At 44.4% G+C, this 18991-nt stretch overlaps 1 protein-coding gene across 1 annotated transcript in view; it reads right to left on the reverse strand.

Moving 5' to 3' along the window:
- LOC134532861 (microtubule-associated protein futsch) overlaps positions 1-18991 on the reverse strand; it is a 377195-nt gene that overhangs the window by 24737 nt on the left and 333467 nt on the right. The window contains exons 3-5 of the mRNA XM_063369863.1: positions 15052-15224; positions 9510-9653; positions 5485-5910 (exon numbers count right to left, since the gene is read on the reverse strand). Of these exons, the coding sequence (XP_063225933.1) occupies positions 5485-5910; positions 9510-9653; positions 15052-15224 (743 nt within the window). The remainder of the gene's footprint in view (positions 1-5484; positions 5911-9509; positions 9654-15051; positions 15225-18991) is intronic.

An 18991-nucleotide genomic window follows, 5' to 3' on the forward strand; every position in this document is an offset into this window, starting at 1 on the left:
GCCTAAATAGTATACGAATATGAATACAAAAACCCACCGCTCCTGCGACGAGGAACAAACGTGTAATCGAATATTAAAACGAGCTTCGATTTCATTCGCTCAGTCGAAGCTTCGGCCAGGCCTAAATAGTATACTAATATGAACAAAAAATAATCACCGCTCCTGCGTCGAGGAACACACGTGTAATCGAATATCAAAACGAGCTTCGATTTCATTCGCTCAGTCGGAGCTTCGCCCAGGCCTAAATAGTATACTAATATGAACAAAAAAAAATCACCGATCCTGCGTCGAGGAGCACACATGTAATCGAATATAAAAACGAGCTTCGATTTGATTCGCTCAGTCGAAGCTTCGCCCAGGTCTAAATAGTATACGAATATGAATAAAAAAAATCACCGCTCCTGCGTCGGGGAACACACGTGTAATCAAATATCAAAAACGAGCTTCGATTTCATTCGCTCAGTCGAAGCTTCGGCCAGGCCTAAATGGTATACTAATATGAACAAAAAAAAAATCACCGCTCCTGCGTCGAGGAACACACGTGTAATCGAATATCAAAACGAGCTTCGATTTCATTCGCTCAGTCGAAGCTTCGCCCAGGCCTAAATAGTATACTAATATGAACAAAAAAAAATCACCGATCCTGCGTCGAGGAACACACATGTAATCGAATATCAAAACGAGCTTAGATTTCATTCGCTCAGTCGAAGCTTCGCCCAGGCCTAAATAGTATACTAATATGAACAAAAAAAAATAATCACCGCTCCTGCGACGAGGAACACACGTGTAATAGAATATCAAAACGAGCTTCGATTTCATTCGCTCAGTCGAAGCTTCGCCCAGGCCTAAATAGTATACTAATATGAACAAAAAAAAATAATCACCGCTCCTGCGACGAGGAACACACGTGTAATAGAATATCAAAACGAGCTTAGATTTCATTCGCTCAGTCGAAGCTTCGCCCAGGCCTAAATAGTATACTAATATGAACAAAAAAAAATAATCACCGCTCCTGCGACGAGGAACACACGTGTAATAGAATATCAAAACGAGCTTAGATTTCATTCGCTCAGTCGAAGCTTCGCCCAGGCCTAAATAGTATACTAATATGAACAAAAAATAATCACCGCTCCTGCGTCGAGGAACACACGTGTAATCGAATATCAAAACGAGCTTCGATTTCATTCGCTCAGTCGAAGCTTCACCCAGGCCTAAATAGTATACTAATATGAACAAAAAAAAATCACCGCTCCTGCGTCGAGGAACACACGTGTAATCGAATATCAAAACGAGATCGATTTCATTCGCTCAGTCGAAGTTTCGCCCAGGCCTATATACTACTAATATGAATAAAAAAAAATCACCGCTCCTGAGACGAGGAACACACATGTAATCGAATATCAAAACGAGCTTCGATTTCATTCGCGCAGTCGAAGCTTCGCCCAGGCATAAATAGTACTAATATGAATTTAAAAAATCAGTACATAATATTATAGCTTTTTAAATAAACGCCTAAACATAAGATTCACTAAATTAATTCTATATTATAATATGCATGTACACAAAATGAGGTAATAGCAGTGAAATTCACTGCCTTGCATTGTTTTTTGTGTTATGCAGTGAATTGACTTCCGTTTCAGTGTTTGACAGTGTATTTATTATTGACTTCAATTACACGTGTCTCACAGTTATCTCACTCTCTACTACATTCGCCATTCTCTCTCTCTCTCCCCCCCCCCCCCCATCGTCTTTCCACCACCCAAAAAATCTGCCATCGAGCGCCCCGTTCTTGAGCGCAGCGCTGTGATGAGTCATCCCCTAGACCAGGGGTCGGCAGACCGCACTCTTTTAATAGGATTTTACGGCTCTGCACTGACACTGCGCTCCCACGGCACAAAAAAAAAAGAGAAGCCGAACAAAATCAAACGGCCCAATCACAACGCATGTCCAACCTGCCACGCCACCGCCACTACATACACTCGCCCAGGTGCTTTTTATATTATAATAATTAATTAATTAATAAAATTTTAGTTTTTCTTGATGTATCAAATAAGCTCTACTAATGACTATCGTATTTTTTTTTACATTTACGTGTTTTTCCCCTCCTAAGTAGCCTTTATTTTTAAAATTTTATGTTGAATTTGTAAATAACTTATTTTGATTTTTATCTAGATTTTTAATCGTCTTATAATTTCACGTAGATACAGCGAAAATACATGTTGCGGCTCTCCCTAAAAAAAAAAAAGGAACATCTGTTTACTTAATATTTGGCTGATCTCACTCGAAAGTCTGCCCACCCCTGGTCTGGACTAACCCTCCCGGTTGTAAAGAACAGTCACTTCGAAACGTAAGCATGTGAAGGACAAACATAAATGTGCTGTAATCTGTATTTAATATAATAAAGAGAGAGTGTGAGTTTGTTTGTATAAAGGAAACTCTAATAATTTTCGGGAAACCAGCTTAAGAAAAACTTACAATATACTTCGGCTCAAGCCTTAATAGCATTATCATGAACCTTGAGTCCTTGAACATACGTCAAGCGAGGCCAAAACTTTGTATTGCTGGAAATACGGAAAAGGTTAATATCTTGTTAAAGCTTATACTGATGTAGGACATATACATAAATAAAAGTAAACTAATTTCAAAAGGAAATGTCAAATACACGTACAATTTTATATGAGAAGTTTCCCATGTAACCATAACATGCATGAGTCAAGCTAGATGGCTTGTCATGACAGGCTTGTAATGATAAGTATTTTAGCTTTCAAGCCAACTTGATTCAAGCTAAATAGTCTCCAATGTTTCTAGCTTTGCAGCAAGCCTGTCTAGCAAGGCCCATAGTGAGCTTGCCACAGCTTCTAGATGCTGAGAACAAACCAGTGTAAGCTTGGTAGAAAAAAAACATTTCTCAGTCTTAGTTATCAAATCTAAGTCTGAATCAAGCTTACACTGCAAACCTTATTAAAGTCAATGACAAGCTTGCAGCACGCTTACACGCCACGCGAGTTAAGTCGAGGAACGACTACATACATGTGATACTCTGCCAACCGGAGTGGTTGTACACAAGATGTACACATTTTCCAAATTCAGGGAAGTTGGAATTGGTCAAGGATTTTACTTTAAATCCTGGAAAAGTTATGGAAACTCCCTGGTGATAACAATTTGATGAGTAAAATCACCCAGACTTACTGGAAGCAATTGTTAAATTGTGTTTTATTGCATAGTCATACACGCTATAAGATTGCACGTGTATCTAAATTAAAGAAAGTGGAGAGAGAAATAGACTAGGGATGTTGGGGGCCGGATTTTCTTTATTCGTTTCAGAAAATTGCAACATAGGTTAGTTTAAAAAAATAATCAGGGGAAACTGAAGCTTTGGTCAGAGAAAATGAGGGTAATTTTAAGTGAAAACTTCTATAGGAAGGTTTGCATAGGGAGTAAATTCATGTAAGTCGTCATTGACATGGTCGCGTGACGTGTTAATATTTTTTTGTATTTCAAGGATAAAACTTAATTTATTCTATTTTTAAAGATACAAGTTTTTAATTTTTTCTTTATTTTCCAAGGAAATTTTAACGTTATTGTGTGGTACATATTGCTAGTATTGGATATTTTTTTAGTAGGTAGTTAAGTTGAGGTTATGTTTTTTCTTTTGTTTATTTATTTACGATGTGAATTTCTTCAAATGCCAGGTTATTGATTTATTAGACATAATGTTGATTATTTGTAGATTTAAGTTAATAATTTTTTTATTCTTTCAATGAAAAAACTACATTTCTTCTAGTTTTAAAGTTATTATTGGTAGGGGAAAAAACTTATGGGTTCGCGTCACCGACATGCTAGTGATATAATACCAAAATCATTTTCTTGCGTAGGTGCATTTGACGTAGAGATGATTTCATATTACACATTTAAAAACAAAAAATTAAGTTTTCACTTCTGTCGACAGTCCCCATGACTGAATTTTAGTTATTTTTGAAGTTATACTCCTAATGCGACTTCCAACAAGGTTGCGTTAAACGTTTAGCGCTACCATGGAGAAAAAATGGGTGCGGGTACTTAGGTACGCGCGTGAGAAGTTATACTTCTTTGGCATCATTAAAAAATAGTTTTTAATTGCATGCAAATCATTTTCCATGGTAGCGTTATTCTCCATGGTAGCGTTTAACATTTAACGCAACCTTGTTGGAAGTAGCATTAGAAGTATAACTTCAATAACGCTACCATGGAGAATTATTTGATGCAATTAAAAACGATTTTTTTAATGATGCCAAAGAAGTATAACTTCTCACGCGCGTAACCTAAGTACACGCACATATTTTTTTTCCATAGCAGATTGGAATGGACACCCGAGTAAAGCAAAGAGCGAACACGTTGTTTCGTTAGCAGATTGGAATGGACACCCTGGTAAAGCAAAGAGCGAACCCGTTTCGTTAGCAGATTGGAATGGACACCCTGGTAAAGCAAAGAGCGAACACGTTGTTTCATTAGCAGATTGGAATGGACACCCTGGTAAAGCAAAGAGCGAACTCATTTCGTTAGCAGATTGGAATGGACACCCTGGTAAAGCAAAGAGCGAACACGTTGTTTCGTTAGCAGATTGGAATGGACACCCTGGTAAAGCAAAGAGCGAACCCGTTTCGTTAGCAGATTGGAATGGACACCCTGGTAAAGCAAAGAGCGAACACGTTGTTTCGTTAGCAGATTGTAATGGATACCCTGGTAAAGCAAAGAGCGAACCCGTTTCGTTAGCAGATTGGAATGGACACCCTGGTAAAGCAAAGAGCGAACACGTTGTTTCGTTAGCAGATTGGAATGGACACCCTGGTAATGCAAAGAGCGAACACGTTGTTTCGTTAGCAGATTGGAATGGACACCCTGGTAAAGCAAAGAGCGAACACGTTGTTTCGTTAGCAGATTGGAATGTACCCCCTGGTAAAGCAAAGAGCGAACACGTTGTTTCGTTAGCAGATTGGAATGGACACCCTGGTAAAGCAAAGAGCGAACCCGTTTCGTTAGCAGATTGGAATGGACACCCTGGTAAAGCAAAGAGCGAACACGTTGTTTCGTTAGCAGATTGGAATGGACACCCTGGTAATGCAAAGAGCGAACACGTTGTTTCGTTAGCAGATTGTAATGGATACCCTGGTAAAGCAAAGAGCGAACCCGTTTCGTTAGCAGATTGGAATGGACACCCTGGTAAAGCAAAGAACGAACACGTTGTTTCGTTAGCAGATTGGAATGGACACCCTGGTAAAGCAAAGAGCGAACACGTTGTTTCGTTAGCAGATTGGAATGAACACCCTGGTAAAGCAAAGAGCGAACACGTTGTTTCGTCAGCAGATTGAAACGGACACCCTGGTAAAGCAAAGAGCGAACACGTTGTTTCGTTAGCAGATTGGAATGAACACCCTGGTAAAGCAAAGAGCGAACACGTTGTTTCGTCAGCAGATTGGAATGAACACCCTGGTGGAGCATAGGTACCTGCAGGTTGCTGAAGAAGTGGCCGATTTGCGGGTAGACGGTGCTCTGGCGCTTGCGGCGCAGCACCGCCGCGATGCCGTTCACGTTGTCGTTGTTGAGCCTCGTCATGAGCACGGCGTCCAGGCGGTCGAGGTGGCGCGCGAAGTCCCAGAAGCACGCCTTCCTGTTGAAGCCGCCGTCGACCAGCATGTTGAAGCCGTTGATGCCGAACAGCGCGGCGTCCCCCTGGCCGCCGGGGAACACGTACAGCGTGGGGTGGCTGAAGCGGATGTTGCCCACCACGTCGGACGGCTCGAGCAGCTGCTCCACGCTGGCCGGAGTCAGGAAGGGCGCCACGTAGCCGAGGAAGTTGCCGATGGCAGGTCCGCCGGCCGTCAGGCGGTCCGTGGGGTTCACGCGCACCTTGCACGACTTGCTGAACGACTCCTGCGAACAATGGGCTCCGTCTCCTCGGACAACTTTCCTGTGGCATTCCAGCTCAACTGGGGTGGCAAGGCGTACCGGGGGACTGGGGGCTACTAAATGCACACCCCCCCCCCTCGTGAAAGGGGCCCGGGGATCCTCCCCCGGGAAAACGTCAAAAACTACCATGAAACCGTTAGCTTTTTAAGCTTTTTTTTCAGACTAATCACAAATTAATTGCTAACAGTCTCTATTTACCCTAAAATGAATCAATTGCCGTGCTTGTAATTTTTTTTAAATTTTTTTACTTCAAAATGAGGTGGTTAAATACTATGTTGGACAATTCTGGGGTGCAAAAATTCAAGGACAGAACCAGCAACTTTGGAAAAAAAAAAAAAAGGAAGTGAGAGCTTTATATAGCATATCCTATAAGATGGTCTTATTTCAAGCGTATAGCTGATCTAGAAGTAGATTATAATTTGCAAATATAAATGTGCTATTAAAAAAATTAGGGGGTTAAACATGACGAAAAATTAACTTTTGGAAACTTCCAAATTGGGTTTTGGTGTGGTTTATCTTAAAAAATCCTCTCAGAAAAGGTTCACCCCAAAAATTTTAGGCAATGCGGACTACGCTACAAATATTCTCACATTGGAGGATTCAACCCTCGTTGGAGGTTCAGCCCTAAAATTTTCTCCCAAACTTGACCTGGGAGTGCTTCGCTCCAAAACTTCCACAAATTGTTCTCTTTACCCCCTGTTAGGGTTTTCGTCTCCAATTTTACTCCCAAACAATACCAAAGGCAACTTCGTCCCCAAACTCCCACATAGGGTTTTATATGTATATATGTGTACATAAATGGATAAAATTAAATTTCTAGTTACATAATGGGCAGAGTCATCTTATTTGGGAAGCAAACGGATACATCCAACGGACATAAGCGTGCTCATTTGGATGATTCAATATGCCTAATAAGAATGGAAAATAACAAACAAATGTGCTAAAATTTACTTCAAATTTAAGTTTATAACTCAATTTATAGTGTAACAGATGGAGTTACGACAAGTACATTACTATTTAACAGAACGTGTTTACTTAAACAGGTTAACAAGTAGTCGAAGACATGTTCTAATACGCGCTAAGATATGAACATTTTATACATTTAGAAAGTATATTTGTGGTTTCATGTATCATTTTATGTGAGATGGCAGCTACCGTATGGAAGTTAACAAAATAATTTCTTCCGCGTCAGCGGTTTCTTCCTTGTGATTGGCCGCCGTCTATTCGACCTGGCCAATCAGGACGCGTTTGCTCCCGCACAGAGTACCAGTGATTAGTGTTGCCGACAGGAGACACGTGAATGAAAGAAACTCAGTCGATAACGAAAAAATTACTACGCTACAATTTCTTTTTTGCACGGAACTCATCTCAAAATATTTTCACGAAAAATACATGCCTCTAAAATTTACTAGTGCAAATTTACAAGTTACAAGCAGTTTCTCATACAGTTATTTGCAACCTACGTTGAGTTTGTTACAGGTGTACCAATTTACACTTTTCTGAACACACAAGTAAAATATGTTACATGTAGGAGTTTCATGTACGAGTGTAATATTCACTGACAATTATGAAAAAAAAAAAAAATATTGAGGGTAGACACACGCAATTTCAGGCCCCGGATTAATATGGACTTTGTAACAATTTTTGAATGTAATGAGAGGTTCCAAATAAAATCAATTGCGTTGAAAATACTTTTTGAACGTATGACATTAACATTAACTGTTACATTTTAAATTAATGAGCGCTAGGTACATAAGCCAATACCTAGCTAAAAAGGTACCGATAAAAATTATGTTACTTATCATTAGGGACCGGAAAAATTCGCGGGTACAATGACCTGTAGGATGAACTCCATAGTTCTACGTACACTCGGTCAAATGTGACCCACTCATTGGCTGCTGTCTTGTGAGGCGTCCCAACGTAGCAGCCTGTGATTCGATAAAGCTTTGGTCGGGTGTTTCTCATTGGCCAAGAGTCATCAAGGTGAGTTATGAGCCAATAACAGAGGCTGCATTAAGGTATAACTATTTGTATTTTAGCCTATCGCGAAATGAACTCGCGAATTTTTCCGGTCTCTACTTATCATATTTAAATATACATAATCAAGTATAAATTTTGTTATTCTTCTAGCTATTTTTTTTTTTTAACTTTAGCTAAATAACACTTTTAAAAGATATCTAGGGTGCAAGAATGGTAAATTTCAATCCATAAATTAATTTTATAAAACTTCGTAATTTTAGATTGGTAACTTTTCACAGCTGACTTGTAGACTTGTAATTAAGATTTATAAATGTGCCAACTTTTACAAGTAGAGCTAATTTCCTTATGAAACAGTTCAGTTTCACATTTGTAACTTGTTGTTTTATGAAACAGGGCCTCTAACCCTACATGGTGATGGTTACAGACTGCTGTGCTACACAGAAGAAAAAAAATTGTACTTTTACAAAATATTCCTTTGAAAAACCAGTTGCCAAGGAATAGTTTGTAACATATAATGTAACTCTGTACAACACATGGCTATGGTTATTTAAGCATACATAAAATACTTTTTTTCGATATAATGCTGACTTTTTTTTTTACGAAAATTGGCGCATCATTTTATATTTTAGTTGATGTTTCATTCAAGCCTATATATTCTTTTTTAAAGAACATGGGAAAGATAATCTATTATTCAATAAATTGACTTTATTTCGATTTCAATGCTTATTAACGTGTACACAGCTAATACTGTAAAGCTATGGGTATGGTTTACAAATGACTTCAAGTATGTTGGCGGCACTGGGACAACACAAAAGCGTGAGTGCCCGGGTACGAATCCGAGCACATTTATCACTGCGAACACACCATTTTGTGGTGATACAGCCGCTGGTCCTTGCCGAAGTCCTGATGATACCCTCCCGATCAACAAGAGGGAGCGATACCTAACAGTTCTGTTTTTCTTAAGGGGTCCGCCTACCCGGACACAGGCACGGTGCGCAGAGCTTCGGGAACAACAACGCGATTTGATAACTACTAAAGATATCCGAGTGGGGTCTGCTTACGAAAAGCATTTAAGAGTTCGCCGAGGGCCGAAAAGTACTTTTGATTTCTGATTAAGTTATTAAACTGTTTTTTTTTTATTATTTTAGAATAGTTAAAATGGCTAAAACGCATGTTTTCAAAGTAATTTTAAGGCCTTAAACAAACGGTACAGATTCTTGAAAGCACTTAAGGGACTTGCATTACACCTTTATCTTCAGTTCTCCGCCATATAATGTTACGGTCACCGCTCAAATTTCACAGTTATCCTGTGCCGACGAGACGAATGCGCGCCAGTTCAGAGCCTTGCGCTTAGAGGCGACACCGCGCTAGAAGCACCAGCAAGCGTCGCGCTTGTCATATCGCCTCACTAACACACATACACCCCTGACGAGGCGGGCCCCTTTTAAAGCTCTGGAATGTCATAAAAACCGCTGCTCCCGCCCCTACCGTATTGGGGCGCACACGTGGGAGGGGAACGTGAGAATGCCGGCCGTGAGGTGTGTTCGCGCGAGTCTGCGAGAGTGCGTCCGTGGGGGCTGTACCTTGAGCATGCGCTCCGTGGTCCAGTCGCCCTCCGGGGAGCAGTGCACGTCCACGGTGACGCAGTTGTCGTAGGCGCGCAGCACGCGCTGCACCTCCGCTTCTTGGAAGGCGTCCACGAAGTCCGCCAGCGAGAAGGTCCCGTCCTGGAAGCCCGGGGGGCAAAACAACACCGCTCACTCAGTTGTCGTCGTCGTTCTCAGGCCCGTCTGCCTGGTCGGTCGTGCTCCCTCCTCGCTGCAACCAAGATGGCCATCGGGCCATCAGCACCTAGAGCAGCGCGACTCAAACCGAGACATGGACCTGCAGCTTCGCCGAACCACCTGCGGTGCAGCTCGCCTGTCGACATTCCTGGCGAGAAGGTACGAGGGTGACAGGCCGGATTACTTTGGTGCTCCGGTCTTCTGCATCGGGCTCACGTGGGACGACGAACTGGAGCCGAAGCTACTGAACCAGATGATCTACGATTACCCTAGATGACACATTAAAAGGGAAGGCTGGATAACACAACGAAATTAAATTATATCGGCCATTTGCATTCATCACATGCCTCGCAGCTTTTTTTTTTTTAGCAACGGTAACAGAATTAAGTCAAAACCTAAGATTTTAGTAGGCAAAACAGGAGGTTAGGGGTCGCAGTAGGCGACCTGGGACTCCTACACGGGCCTCGGGGTTCGATGCCAAATCGCGGCACTCGGGCCCCTAGGCCCACACTGGCGATGATGAAATCCCTGTCGGTCGGACGCGAGTCTGCTTGGGGTCGCTTCATTAAGCAATTACTCTGAGCCAGGCCCGTTCTACAACGGCACGCAACCTGTGGCCCGTCCGCAGGTGTCTCTTAGGCCCGTTCTGCAACGGCACGGAAACGGAGACGGGACATTCCACTTTCGAGTCCGCTGCTTCCACCAGTGCACGGAGACGTAACAAATGGCCAACAATGGGATTGCAGCTCAACGTTACAAGATAACAATTTAATTAAAAAAAATATTACGAAAATGATCCAAAATTAAAAATAGTATATTAGATATTCTTGTAAGTTACTTAAAACAAGTCTTAATGTATTTAGAACATAAATAAACATGGCTACCACATCAGCCAAGTGCTCGGCTTCTATTGGTCGCAAAGAGCAAACGTAGATGAAAGAGGTCCTGTCAGTTGTAGAAACTTTTTTTTTTTCCGTGAGATCCTTCTCCCTTTACGACTTACGTGATCCGTCTCCGTTTCCGTGTCATTGTAAAGACGGGCCTCATTCGAAGTCTCTTTTTTTTATTGACCTTTTAACTGTCGGGGCGCCCTTGCGCGCTTTTACCTGCCGGAAACAGTATGGCGGATGGCTATTTTACTCAAGAGGGCAGTCGTGAAGACGTCTGCTGGTTGTTTCTGCGCGATCATCTCCTTCTGTGTTGTTCATAATGTTCAGTGTATTTAAAAATTAATGCCAATGAATAACTAATGTATCACATTACAAATGACAATGATTAACGTAGCTATATTTATAGTTAATGATATTCTGAATAAAGTATTTTTGTTAGCGGTTATTTATTTAATTACAACATGTTATGTGGAGTATATTTTTGCTGACAATTTACGTTAAAAAAAAAACAATAATTTGATTAAGTTGTTCTCATCATTTGTGGCACGAGTGCCTAACCAGTTTTACCTTAACACCAATATTAATTCGCAATTGAATTTTTCAAGAAGTCTGCTAAAGTGAAAATAATGAAAAATTAAAAAGAAAAAAAAAATCAAGTCAGTCACTTTGCCTATATGAGAGCTACCAACTCTTTTTGACCTAAGTTAATTTGCTCATAACCAAGGAGCGAAAGAGACGGCAGGTAAAACAAACCTCTATGTTCTTATCCTAATGTAAATGACGTCACATGGTCGCACAGAAATATGACCTGTCTACATTTGCCAGTCCGATGACAGAATATACTGAATCCTAAAGTAGTCACCCAGGTGCAGTGAATATAGAGCACCAAAATAAACGTTCTGCAGGATCCAGGAGTTGCTGTTGTGGAACAGAGGGGAGGGGAAGAGCCCAACCTGCGGGATCCAGGAGTTGCTGTTGTGGTACAGCGGGGAGGGGAAGAGCCCACCTGCGGGATCCAGGAGTTGCTGTTGTGGAACAGAGGGGAGGGGAAGAGCCCACCTGCGGGATCCAGGAGTTGCTGTTGTGGAACAGCGGGGAGGGGAAGAGCCCACCTGCGGGATCCAGGAGTTGCTGTTGTGGAACAGAGGGGAGGGGAAGAGCCCACCTGCGGGATCCAGGAGTTGCTGTTGTGGAACAGCGGGGAGGGGAAGAGCCCACCTGCGGGATCAAGGAGTTGCTGTTGTGGTACAGAGGGGAGGGGAAGAGCCCATCTGCGGGATCCAGGAGTTGCTGTTGTGGAACAGCGGGGAGGGGAAGAGCCCACCTGCGGGATCCAGGAGTTGCTGTTGTGGAACAGCGGGGAGGGGAAGAGCCCACCTGCGGGATCCGTTAGTTGCTGTTGTGGAACAGAGGGGAGGGGAAGAGCCCACCTGCGGGATCCAGGAGTTGCTGTTGTGGAGCAGAGGGGAGGGAAAGAGCCCACCTGCAGGATCCAGGAGTTGCTGTTGTGGAACAGAGGGGAGGGGAAGAGCCCACCTGCAGGATCCAGGAGTTGCTGTTGTGGAGCAGAGGGGAGGGAAAGAGCCCACCTGCGGGATCCAGGAGTTGCTGTTGTGGAACAGCGGGGAGGGGAAGAGCCCACCTGCGGGATCCAGGAGTTGCTGTTGTGGAACAGAGGGGAGGGGAAGAGCCCACCTGCGGGATCCAGGAGTTGCTGTTGTGGAACAGAGGGGAGGGAAAGAGCCCACCTGCGGGATCCAGGAGTTGCTGTTGTGGAACAGCGGGGAGGGGAAGAGCCCACCTGCGGGATCCAGGAGTTGCTGTTGTGGAGCAGAGGGGAGGGGAAGAGCCCACATGCAGGATCCAGGAGTTGCTGTTGTGGAGCAGAGGGGAGGGGAAGAGCCCACCTGCAGGATCCAGGAGTTGCTGTTGTGGAGCAGAGGGGAGGGGAAGAGCCCACCTGCAGGATCCAGGAGTTGCTGTTGTGGAACAGAGGGGAGGGGAAGAGCCCACCTGCAGGATCCAGGAGTTGCTGTTGTGGAGCAGAGGGGAGGGAAAGAGCCCACCTGCAGGATCCAGGAGTTGCTGTTGTGGAACAGCGGGGAGGGGAAGAGCCCACCTGCGGGATCCAGGAGTTGCTGTTGTGGAACAGAGGGGAGGGGAAGAGCCCACCTGCGGGATCCAGGAGTTGCTGTTGTGGAACAGCGGGGAGGGGAAGAGCCCACCTGCGGGATCCAGGAGTTGCTGTTGTGGAACAGAGGGGAGGGGAAGAGCCCACCTGCGGGATCCAGGAGTTGCTGTTGTGGAACAGCGGGGAGGGGAAGAGCCCACCTGCGGGATCCAGGAGTTGCTGTTGTGGAACAGAGGGGAGGGGAAGAGCCCACCTGCGGGATCCAGGAGTTGCTGTTGTGGAACAGCGGGGAGGGGAAGAGCCCACTTGCAGGATCCAGGAGTTGCTGTTGTGGAACAGAGGGGAGGGGAAGAGCCCACCTGCGGGATCCAGGAGTTGCTGTTGTGGAACAGAGGGGAGGGGAAGAGCCCACCTGCGGGATCCAGGAGTTGCTGTTGTGGAACAGCGGGGAGGGGAAGAGCCCACCTGCGGGATCCAGGAGTTGCTGTTGTGGAACAGAGGGGAGGGGAAGAGCCCACCTGCGGGATCCAGGAGTTGCTGTTGTGGAACAGAGGGGAGGGGAAGAGCCCACCTGCGGGATCCAGGAGTTGCTGTTGTGGAACAGAGGGGAGGGGAAGAGCCCACCTGCGGGATCCAGGAGTTGCTGTTGTGGAACAGAGGGGAGGGGAAGAGCCCACCTGCGGGATCCAGGAGTTGCTGTTGTGGAACAGCGGGGAGGGGAAGAGCCCACCTGCGGGATCCAGGAGTTGCTGTTGTGGAACAGAGGGGAGGGGAAGAGCCCACCTGCGGGATCCAGGAGTTGCTGTTGTGGAACAGCGGGGAGGGGAAGAGCCCACCTGCGGGATCCAGGAGCTGCTGTTGTGGAACAGAGGGGAGGGGAAGAGCCCACCTGCGGGATCCAGGAGTTGCTGTTGTGGAACAGCGGGGAGGGGAAGAGCCCACCTGCGGGATCCAGGAGTTGCTGTTGTGGAACAGAGGGGAGGGGACAAGCCCACCTGCGGGATCCAGGAGTTGCTGTTGTGGAACAGCGGGGAGGGGAAGAGCCCACCTGCGGGATCCAGGAGTTGCTGTTGTGGAACAGAGGGGAGGGGAAGAGCCCACCTGCAGGATCCAGGAGTTGCTGTTGTGGAGCAGAGGGGAGGGGAAGAGCCCACCTGCGGGATCCAGGAGTTGCTGTTGTGGAACAGCGGGGAGGGGAAGAGCCCACCTGCGGGATCCAGGAGTTGCTGTTGTGGAACAGAGGGGAGGGGAAGAGCCCACCTGCGGGATCCAGGAGTTGCTGTTGTGGAACAGAGGGGAGGGGAAGAGCCCACCTGCAGGATCCAGGAGTTGCTGTTGTGGAACAGAGGGGAGGGGAAGAGCCCACCTGCGGGATCCAGGAGTTGTTGTTGTGGAACAGAGGGGAGGGGAAGAGCCCACCTGCAGGATCCAGGAGTTGCTGTTGTGGAACAGAGGGGAGGGGAAGAGCCCACCTGCAGGATCCAGGAGTTGCTGTTGTGGAACAGCGGGGAGGGGAAGAGCCCACCTGCGGGATCCAGGAGTTGCTGTTGTGGAACAGAGGGGAGGGGAAGAGCCCACCTGCGGGATCCAGGAGTTGCTGTTGTGGAACAGAGGGGAGGGGAAGAGCCCACCTGCAGGATCCAGGATTTGCTGTTGTGGAACAGCGGGGAGGGGAAGAGCCCACCTGCAGGATCCAGGAGTTGCTGTTGTGGAACAGAGGGGAGGGGAAGAGCCCACCTGCAGGATCCAGGAGTTGCTGTTGTGGAACAGCGGGGAGGGGAAGAGCCCACCTGCGGGTTCCAGGAGTTGCTGTTGTGGAACAGAGGGGAGGGGAAGAGCCCACCTGCGTGATCCAGGAGTTGCTGTTGTGGAACAGCGGGGAGGGGAAGAGCCCACCTGCGGGATCCAGGAGTTGCTGTTGTGGAACAGCGGGGAGGGGAAGAGCCCACCTGCGGGTTCCAGGAGTTGCTGTTGTGGAACAGAGGGGAGGGGAAGAGCCCACCTGCAGGATCCAGGATTTGCTGTTGTGGAACAGCGGGGAGGGGAAGAGCCCACCTGCGGGATCCAGGAGTTGCTGTTGTGGAACAGAGGGGAGGGGAAGAGCCCACCTGCAGGATCCAGGAGTTGCTGTTGTGGAACAGCGGGGAGGGGAAGAGCCCACCTGCGGGTTCCAGGAGTTGCTGTTGTGGAACAGAGGGGAGGGGAAGAGCCCACCTGCGGGATCCAGGAGTTGCTGTTGTGGAACAGCGGGGAGGGGAAGAGCCCACCTGCGGGATCCAGGAGTTGCTGTTGTGGAACAGCGGGGAGGGGAAGAGCCCACCTGCAGGATCCAGGAGCCGCTGCTGGCGAACGTGTACCCGGCGTGTATGAGGTGGCGGTGCCTCGTGAAGCTGGACAGCAGGTTCCTGATGCACTGGGACAGTGTGTTCAGTTGCGGGTGGATCAACACCTCGGTCACGAGGTTCTCGGTCGCGTACTGGATCAGCCGCTCGCCTGGAACAACAATGTCGAGCGTCCTGAGCGCAGTGCGTTACATGTCTGTCACTCCTGTCAACAACCAGCCACCCACACACAGTGGCGCGACCCTGGGCCCTAATAGCTCACCAGGAGAGACTCTACCGGGGGCATGGGAAGAGGGGAGGAATAGCCCCAGAGTAAATTATGTTCGGGCGCTTTACGAAGAAAAAACTGGAAATCATACTCTATGAAACAACATTTTCAAACCAAGCCGGATTTTGAATATCGAATATGGTTTTGCTAATTTGTCTTTAGAAAATTACAAAAAATATTTCCAGATAAATATAACTCGGGTCATTTTTAAATCACTAACGCTAAAACTCTGTCGAAATTGCGTCATTTAATTCAAACTATGTAAAAAAAAGAAGAAAATCAAATATTCAACAATCTGACTTAATTTTTTTATAATGCTTATTATGTATGCAGTTAATTTTAGTAAACTAATTAAGGAACGGTTTATAAATAACTTTAGCTATTGGAGGTACTGGGACAACAAAAAAGCATAAATTACCGGGTAAGATTTCGAACCCAGTATTTTTGTAGTGATACAGTTGTTTTCACGTAAATGTGCAAGTTTACAAATATCTGTAATTCGACATGAATATTTCGGTTCCATTTACAAATTAAAAAAATTGGTTGCCTGTAAAGTCGGTTTACGGACGATAGTTTAACGTGACGTCATAACAAAAAATTGATGAAATAATTGCATACTTTTATGAATAAAATTGAATCATATTAATTTTAATAATAAAAGAATAAATACTTGAGATTATACTAGTAATTAGATTTTTAAAATGCAAGAATAATTAACATTTATTGCCGAAATTGCAATAAGAAATGAAAGCCACATTAACTTTTCACTTCACTTTATAAACAGTTGACGAAACAGTTCACGTTTAGATGACTTGTAATTAATTTTAAAAACTGGCGTTTAGCTATAAAATTTAAATATAATTATGAACAAGTTTTCATATAAATAAAAGTAATCAAATATCTATAATCAATTATATGAATCACCATAATTTTTTAGTCAATTGTAACATAACCTATTATTACTGCGTAACGGAACACAGCGTAACGTAACAATGAGCGTAACGCGACACAGCGTAACGGGACACAGCGTAACGGGACACAGCGTAACGGTACAATAAGCGTAACGGGACACAGCCTAACGGAACAATGTGCGTTACGGGACATAAAACCAGTTTTTTCGTGCGTGCAGCCGGCGTTCATCGATTTATTAGACGTTGTCACGTCAAAAAATTACACCCTAGTGTGACGCTAGACTTAGAGAGGCTAATGCTCCAAACCCCTATAAATCGGAGGAAAATTGAGATGCTGGAGATTGGACCGAACAACTGATCATCCCTTCGGGACACGATCACTGCCGCCGGTGGACTTGTGGAGGCCAAAATGGCAGCCAGAGCAAGAGAGCTGACTGCGTGGCAGTAGCAAGCTATTCGACCGCGGGGAGAGGCGCTGGCAAAACCAATCGACCGTGCTTCGTGACTTCGTTAATGCCTCGCCGAGCGGGAGGGAGGGTTTTTGCGACGCAGCTTAATGAGGATAAAGCCCCCTTCCGCTCCCCCAACCCAGGCGCGAGCTATAACTTCCAATAAGGAATAACTTAGCGGAAGCGGTGCGCAAGCGAAGATCTGAACGGGCTTTTTTTTTGTAAGGTTGCAAACCCGCTTCCAGCCTATTACTGACCTCATTCGTTAGCTTATCTAGGAATATCTGTTACGTGAAATGCGCGTTAACCTGTTAAAGCCATGACACCTGAGTACATACAATGGTAATTCTGATGGAAATAATGATAAAATATGGTAACTGTGTCCAATGAGGCCCAGTGCTCAGTAAGGCCCACTAGCCACCATTTTGCTATATAAAAACTTGTAACCTAATGGAACCACCGGACTAGTCTCGACCGTATGTACTCTCTGTAGCAGTTAGTCGCCTGAGTGAAATTAGATATCTGACTTGAAGTGCGCCTAATTAGGCACAAGTACCTTATGTTATTTTGTAGTGATCTCTCTTATTAAAATATAGTATTCTTGTTTTTTACTCTTCCTGTGTTGAATAATGTGGATGTATGAAGGTGCAGAGTAATATAATTTTTTGAATGATTTTTTTAGGCAATTAGATTATTTATATTTCCTGCCAGAAAAAAATATTGACTCACTTGAGTATCGAATCAGTAAGTAGGTACTCAAGCTGCCAAAATAAATACACAAGTTTATTTTAAAGCTAATTTATTATTAAAAAAAAGTGGTTGTCTGGAAAGTCGGTTTACGGACGATAATTTTACGTGATAACGTCTAAAGAAAACATTGATGAAAAGTTGCATAGTTTAATTTTAAAATATTATTTACAGTTTTTGCAAATTTAATTAAAATAATTTGTTTAAATATAATCACGAACAATTAGTTAAAAAGCCCGCCTTAACCTGTTTGATATTTTAGAAGATTTTCTCGCGTGAAGGTTGGCCGGTTCTTGCACGCTCGGCTCAGGCGGAACGTGACAATTTTTTCGTGCGTGCAACCGGCGTTCATCGATTTATAAGACGTTATCACGTCACAAAATTATATTTAATTTATCACGAAATTCGTTACACGTGCTATATTAAAAAATAATAATTGGATGTAGTGTGTTTAGTTACATTTAAAGAAGCGGTCAGATCATTCGCCTTCAACCACGACGTCTCCTGGCGGGTGAATACAGGATTTTTCGTAACAGGGAAACGTGGCGGGCGTTTCCGCCAGCTGGAGTGTTTTCTCGGTGTACTCCTGTTTCCCCTCTCCAACCACCATCTGTTCCGTCAGTGCTCCACCCTCACGCATGTCATCACGCCGCGTGGTCTCTGGAGACGCCAGGCCCTGCATTATTCATTCTCTCAGTTTCGTGAAAGCGCGCTTTTCAAATAATAAGGTCCACGCGATCTTAGTGGTCGCAAAGACACATCACGCGATGCTTTGCAAGTGACTATTGGGAAATGGGTGCCATTGGTGAACCAGTATTTGAGACAAGTTACATGACCCGGACTCTGAAAGAGCCAAAGGTTACGTGGTAGTTTCACGTCTCACAATTTGTGCAGAGGCTCAAGGGAGTGGTATACGGAATTATTTTGCTTCTAATGTTTTTGCAAATGATTTTTAATAACCTCATAATATTACCATATTTATTGTATATAACAGAAGTTTTATATTAAACTAGTATTTATTTAATGACTTTTAATAACACAAAGGCAAATTTTTATGTCAATGATATCATATACTGAAAACATTAAATCGAGTTTTGAATTAAACATTCACATGACTTCGCCTTCAAACAGATTATTTTTAGTATATAATTTATAAATAAATAAACATTAGTGTTTACCAGTACCGTATAAACCTGGGTTTTTCAAGGTTTCGGAAAACACATTTTTTTTATTTACGAATGCTATAATTTAAAAAAAAAAGTATTTAAAGACGAAGACCACAAACGAACGATTTACCCAAAACTGTATAGCAACAAAAATATTTCATACTTTATGTTCATACTAGGACTGATAAAAAAGTTGCCTTTACGTTCATAAATGAGGACTTATTTAGTTGATAAAATCTTTAATAAACATTTAAATATGGTTATTTATGAATTAACTTAAAGTCATGTGCAGAAACAATAAATATTAGAAACAAAATAATCCAGGAGGATTCTACACCCTTAAGGGGGAGATAGGCCTATTCCAAATACATCGATAT

Source organism: Bacillus rossius, chromosome 1 (genome assembly GCF_032445375.1).
Source record: "Bacillus rossius redtenbacheri isolate Brsri chromosome 1, Brsri_v3, whole genome shotgun sequence".
Classification (NCBI taxonomy): domain Eukaryota; kingdom Metazoa; phylum Arthropoda; class Insecta; order Phasmatodea; family Bacillidae; genus Bacillus; species Bacillus rossius.